This window comes from Dipodomys ordii, unplaced genomic scaffold (genome assembly GCF_000151885.1).
Source record: "Dipodomys ordii isolate 6190 unplaced genomic scaffold, Dord_2.0 Scaffold276, whole genome shotgun sequence".
Lineage (NCBI taxonomy): Eukaryota > Metazoa > Chordata > Mammalia > Rodentia > Heteromyidae > Dipodomys > Dipodomys ordii.
The window spans coordinates 351,901-358,185 of NW_012267492.1; the positions used below are offsets into that span (position 1 = coordinate 351,901).

The 6,285-nt window shown below is 33.3% G+C and overlaps 1 protein-coding gene across 1 annotated transcript; it reads left to right on the forward strand.

Moving 5' to 3' along the window:
• The first annotated feature begins 2,545 nt into the window (after positions 1-2,545).
• On the forward strand, positions 2,546-3,498 carry LOC106001225 (olfactory receptor 4F4-like). Its single transcript, XM_013036359.1, is given in 2 exon segments — positions 2,546-2,735; positions 2,738-3,498. Coding segments are annotated over 2 exon segments (951 nt in total).
• The last annotated feature ends 2,787 nt before the right edge of the window (positions 3,499-6,285 follow it).

Sequence of the window (6,285 nt, forward strand, 5' to 3'; positions counted from 1 at the left end):
GTTTTCTTGGTTTCATGAATGTGTTGGAGGACATATCAAACAACTATTTTTAGAAATTAAATAAAGCTTTTTTATTATGGAAAGATGTATATATTTGTAAGTTGTTAAGACCATTATTATCTATATCTGAGCTAATTCCTTTTGTGAGAATTTACTCAGGTCAGTGGTTCTGAGTTCTCTTTATAATGTCAGGAAAATGTATTGTTCACAGTAAGAAAGGGTTTCCATTGTTAATCAGCTTTCCTTGATGCCACCCTGGAGATTTCACAGTGCGAGTTATGTGAGACACATAAACTGAAACATTTCCAAGTAAGAAATAACAAAAGTCACTTTGCACTAAATATCATTTGTATTGAGAATTTTGAATTTACCTATAGCTTACTGTAAATAATGTTACTGTCATCTTTAAAGGAAAATAATAAGTAATGAATAATTTAATCTTATATTCAACACAAGCATTTGAAGATATACTTTGCTTGCACATGAATATAATTCCTTTTCATGTACAAAATACACAAATAGACTGATAGAGAGTGGTCAGCAACTTTGTTGGTCAGGGGATATTATATAATCTATATATTTCTCAACATCCCTTTATATGCAGAAATTTTTCCAGAGGTCTTAATGTCAGAATCTTCCAATTGCCTTTGAGTTTTTAGAGTTTATTACCTGATAGGTTTTAATTGTAATATATGATGCATGCAATCTTTTTTCTTCCAAGCCATTGTGCCAAAAAATGCATGATATTATCATCTATTGTCTCTACTAAAGGTTATCTCATTGGTTAACTATTTAGTTGTATGATACTTTGTAGAAGATGTTCTACCTATGGTTATAGATATTTACATGCAGTTGAGAGAAAGTGCAATGCTGTATCATGTTTTTTAAACTAGATAACATCTGTTACAGATTTTATTGTCAATACTCAGGCATGAACTCAGTGTCTCATGCTATTTATTCAAGACTGATGCTCTACTACTTGAGACACATCTCTATTTCTGGCTTTTTGTTGGTTAATTAGAGATAATAATCTCACTGACTTCTGTGCTTACTCTGGCTTTGAACCATAAATTCTCAGTTCTCTGTCAAGAAACAAAGATTACAGGTAAGGAGCCACCAGCACTCATCTCTGTACATTTCTTTTTCTTTTTTTTTAGTGTGCCTAATCCATTTAATGAAGAAGTAATTTTTTTGTTTTTCAAATTTTTATTGTGATTAGGTGGTAACATAATATCCCAAATTTCACAGTATTGTGGGATAGTGATGCTTAGTTAAAGTCACAAACACATTCTAACTTTCATGGAGCAAATTGTCTATCATGGTCTATAACATTTATGAGTTCTATGAATTTTGCAATACAGTTATTTCTTCCACATTGGGTGATATGTACATTTCTTTTGTTTTGCATAACGTTAGCTGTTCCCTCTTTCCCACTTGTTCCCTCCCTCCCGTTGCTGCCATTGAGTTGCTTAGTTCATTTTGGTCAATGTCCAGTGCAGCTGATGGATCCCACTGTTGTATGTTTTTCCCTGATTCCCTGTTAAATCCAAAATGTAGGGTGATACAACAAAATTAACAAGATTTAAGAAACAAAGGACTTGCACTCATCTGGTTGAATCATTACTAAATAACCTCATGCTGCTGATCACATATATGGTATATATGTGCACACAGGAGGGAAACCAGGAGGATGACACAGAACTAGAAGGAATCTATACATTCTTAAGAATAACATCCCTGCAATGAAAGAGGTTATATTGATCAGGATGAATTGTACTTATGAACTGACAAGCTGAATTATATCTGTTTGGTATAATTACTTAAAGATAATATTCATATAATGTTTTAGAGTTTTATCCTTTTCTGCAGAGGATGCATTCCAAATTCTCTGTGGATGCCTGAACCACATTATCAAATTTTTATGCTATGTTTATTTTTGTGATAAATTCATACTTATGATAGGGTTTAAAATATATTAGGCTAACAAGTTAAGAATAACTTACAATAAAATAAAGAAACCAAAACTATTGCAATAAAAGTTATTTTGAAACCTCTCTGAGCCAGGAAATTGCTAACACACTTGGAATGAAATGGATACCAGGCAACTCAAATAGTGGTAAATGGAACTCAGATGAAAAGGATGACTATCTGAACAAATTACAATTATTTAATGCAGTAATCATTGGTCCTCACAGAACTTTTTATGGTAGGTGAGAGTTGCTAGCTTCCTGATGACACCATAATAACTCCATAGCCTTGCTCCATGCATTCCCACCCTCCCATAATTCCTTTTTCTGACAGAACTCTCTCAATAAATTATGTGCAGAGCTGTCCCATCACAAGCTCTTCTCCTGAAAGCCAGTCTTGGGGAATTAATTTCTTTGGGCCATATACTAGCATGTACACTGACAGTTTTTCTCAGGATTACACTTTAAATCTTTGATGTAAATTTTTATATAAATAACAAATTCTAAAATTCACCCACCTCTTTTCATCCCAATAACTGCCATATCTATATTATTTCAGAGACCAGAGAGTGCACAAAATGGATGCTAGAAATCACTCTATGGTGTCTGAATTTGTGCTTCTGGGACTTGGACACTCAGACAATCTTCAAGTTTTGCTCTTCATAATATTTTTTACTCTTTACCTGATCATTGTTCCTGGTAATATTGTAATTATTTCCTTAATCATCACTGATTCACATCTCCACACTCCCATGTACTTCCTGTTGGCCAAATGTCCCTTATTGATATGTGGCTTTCTACAAACACCACTCCCAAAATGATTGCAGACATTTTCAGGAAGAAGAAGACAATTTCCTTTGTAGGCTGCATGTCACAAATCTTCTTTTCCCAATTCATTGCAGCACTTGAGATGGTACTTCTGGTGATGATGGCCTATGACCGCTATGTGGCCATCTGCAAACCTCTTCATTATTTTACTATTATGAGCCTGCGAAGATGCATTGGGCTAGTGGTGACTGCCTGGGTAATTGGTATTGTGCATGCCATGAGTCAACTTGTTTTTATTGTACCACTGCCCTTCTGTGGCCCCAGAGAAATAGACAGCTTTTTTTGTGACAGACCACTGGTAGTTAAGTTAGCCTGCATGGATCTCCATAATTTGGAAATTTTCATGAATGTCAACTGTGGAGTTGTAGCTGTCATTCCTTTTTTTCTGTTGCTAACCTCCTACACACATATTCTTCTCACTGTCTCCAAAAGCTCAAAAAGGAGTGCATCCAAGGCCCTCTCTACATGCAGTGCACACATCACAGTGGTGGTTCTCTTCTTTGGACCCTGTATCTTCCTCTATGTATGGCCACTCAGCATCACCTCGATGGACAAATTTCTTGCTGTGTTTTACTCTGTTTTTACACCTCTTCTAAATCCAGGGATTTACACATTGAGAAATAAAGAGATTAAAATTGCCCTGGAAAGACTCAGGAGCTACTATGTGAATTCCAAGGGGAAAACTCAATGCCTAGAAACTTAATGATACCTCATTACCAGGGAATAATTTATCAGTCTTCTAATATCTTAAACTATGTAAAAATAAGATTTAAAATTATTTTAGTAGAGGTTAATATCTACTCCAATGGATTGAATTTTAATAATGCTAAGGTATTTTTATTCTAACCTCATTTCAGAAAAATACAATTTCACACAAATTTTTTATTTCATTTTCTCAAAATATTCACTCAGTACTTTTTTCTTAACCAGAATTACTTAGTTACTAATTGAATTAGAGAAAAGCAAAAAAAACAAAAGTATTGAAATAAAATTGCTAAAGTATATGAGGAATAATTAAATCAACCTTGCTAGGAGATCATTAATTTGGCAACAAAAAAGTTATATTTAAAAAGAAAGCTTCAGTGACTATATTTAGTAGTCTATTTCATTGCAAACAATCTCACTGGATACAAGTAACTTATATTGAGAATGTAACATAGGCAAAACTTGACAGATGTGTGTGACGTGTAAAACCTTATGACCAATTAGAAGTAACAGATAGTTGTAAAATATTTTGACCCAGAACCTTAGCATGCATCTTATTTTGCAAATTACAAAGAAGAAATATTTAGACCATATTTAGTAAACAAAAAGGATAAATATACTTGCAATGTGGGAGGCTGGGTGGCCTCTGTGGCACCCTGGGTGCTGAGGATGTCTGGTCTGGGCAGAGACTGTGGGCCAGAGGAAGGAATGGTTTGTGATACCTCGAGTATCCCAGCAAAGCCAGGCAGCCCTGCACAGCCCTCCATTCCCCACTGCCAAGTGGGACTGTACCGGCCTCTGGCAATGAACTCTGGGCTATGGACTCGGGGGGGCGGGCTCAGATCTTCTCTACCCCAAGACTTTCTTTGCCAGAGGTGCCTATTCCTCTAAATAATTTGTTTTCTCATCATGATTTCTTGACCTCACATTGGATTAAAGTTGCCATTTCACAGTTAGAATGCAAGAAAACTAGGTGGCTTGGAGGAAAAAAAGAAAATAGTATTTGAAAATTCTGAAAGTGTAAATAAACTTATAGATTTAAAACTCACAAAGACGTTTGTACCTAAATAGTTACTAAATCTTTATTTCAGTAGCCCAGAGTGGAAGAAACCTAATGTCCCTGATCAGATGTAGGGCATATACATAAAATGGAATATTATTCAAAAGCCCAAAAGAATAATAGAGTACACTCTTCACAAACAAAATGTAAATATTAAGAATATGAATTGTAGATGCCCCTTCAAAAAGTGTATATAATATGTGATATTATTTTTGTGAACTAATGTGAACTAGCAAAAAGAATGATAACACATATTAAAGATTGTCAGGAATGTCTGGATGGTATGGAAAAAGATGTTATCAAAGAGCAAGTGTCTTTGGAAACTGAGGTATATAAATTTTCTATCTCTTGATGGTAAAGATGTTTTCATAACTAAAAATAACATCAAAACTCATAAAATTTTACAAGTTATGTCAATTGTATCATGAAATGGTTGTTTTAAAATTTAGTATGTCAAAATAAATTTATTTTAAAATAACACTGTGTTTCTTTTACATCCATAAAGATAGTACTATCACATCCAGTGAATAATTGTCAGGAAATTATGTAACTATAGAAATCCTTCACTTGGCTACTGACCAAGATCAATAGTCTAATTAGACAGATTTGGAATGTATTTATATATGATAATGATGTCAAAATCGTTGTTCAAAGTTATAGTAATGAGTGTGATCTCTCTTAAAATTAAAACTAAGATCCTGATTAAATATGTTTATGGAGACTAAAATAAAAATTAATTTTTATTGAAGACAAGTCATTAATAGTATGCATCAAATGAAGAAGAACTTTAAATTTTTCATTATTTTTTAATGCTGGGTTAATTTGAGACTTATCACTTCATATGACTGTTAGAACAGACCAAAGATGAAGTATTCTTACTTATGATTTATGTTTGGAATGAGGAAAAGTTATTTTCACTCAAGGGACTGCTTCAGGTGTATATAGGTCAGAGTGAAGAAAATCACTTCAAAAATTCCATCCAAGCACACTTCTGGAGAAAAAACTATAATGGAATCTAAACTTAGAAAATATATATTTTAGTAAGTATATTGACTTCTCTTGGACTTTCAAGATAATTAGAATATTTCTATGTGTTTATTTCTCATATGCCCATTATGCCCAGAGACGAGAATGACTTGTTTAACATCTGGAGTTTCCGGAAAGCAATTCAATTGTTTGTCTCTTTCTATTTTGCACTTACTGGGGTTTCACCAATTACACAATCAAAAATAAGAAGTACTGGCTTCTAGTTCCTTCTCACTTCTAACAGGATGTCAGTTCTTTGAAGACCACTCAGACTGAAAAGTTTCTAAGTATTTTTATTTAAATGGTTACCATTTGAGAGAACAATATTTCATGCTAGATAAAGCATTTCATGTAAGGTATTTTGTACAGAGAAATGTGAAATGGGTGAAGTTATGCACAAAATTGGTTAGTACAGAAATTTGACTTAAATCTGCTAACCTGAGAGCAAAGGAAGGCATCAGGTGTGAATGTGAGGATACTGGGTTTTCTCCTTGTTTGTTTTACCCAGTATATATGTGAGAAACATATAATTTTGTAAAATATTTTTTAAATATTTTAAAGTATTTTTATAAAATATAAACATGAAGAATCTTACTATTTTAGTGCTCTCATACTCTTAAAAGTTAAAAAATATTTTTTATTTAAAAGAATGAGTAAATATGCAGGACTATAAACCTAACAGGAAGTGGCTCAGATTAT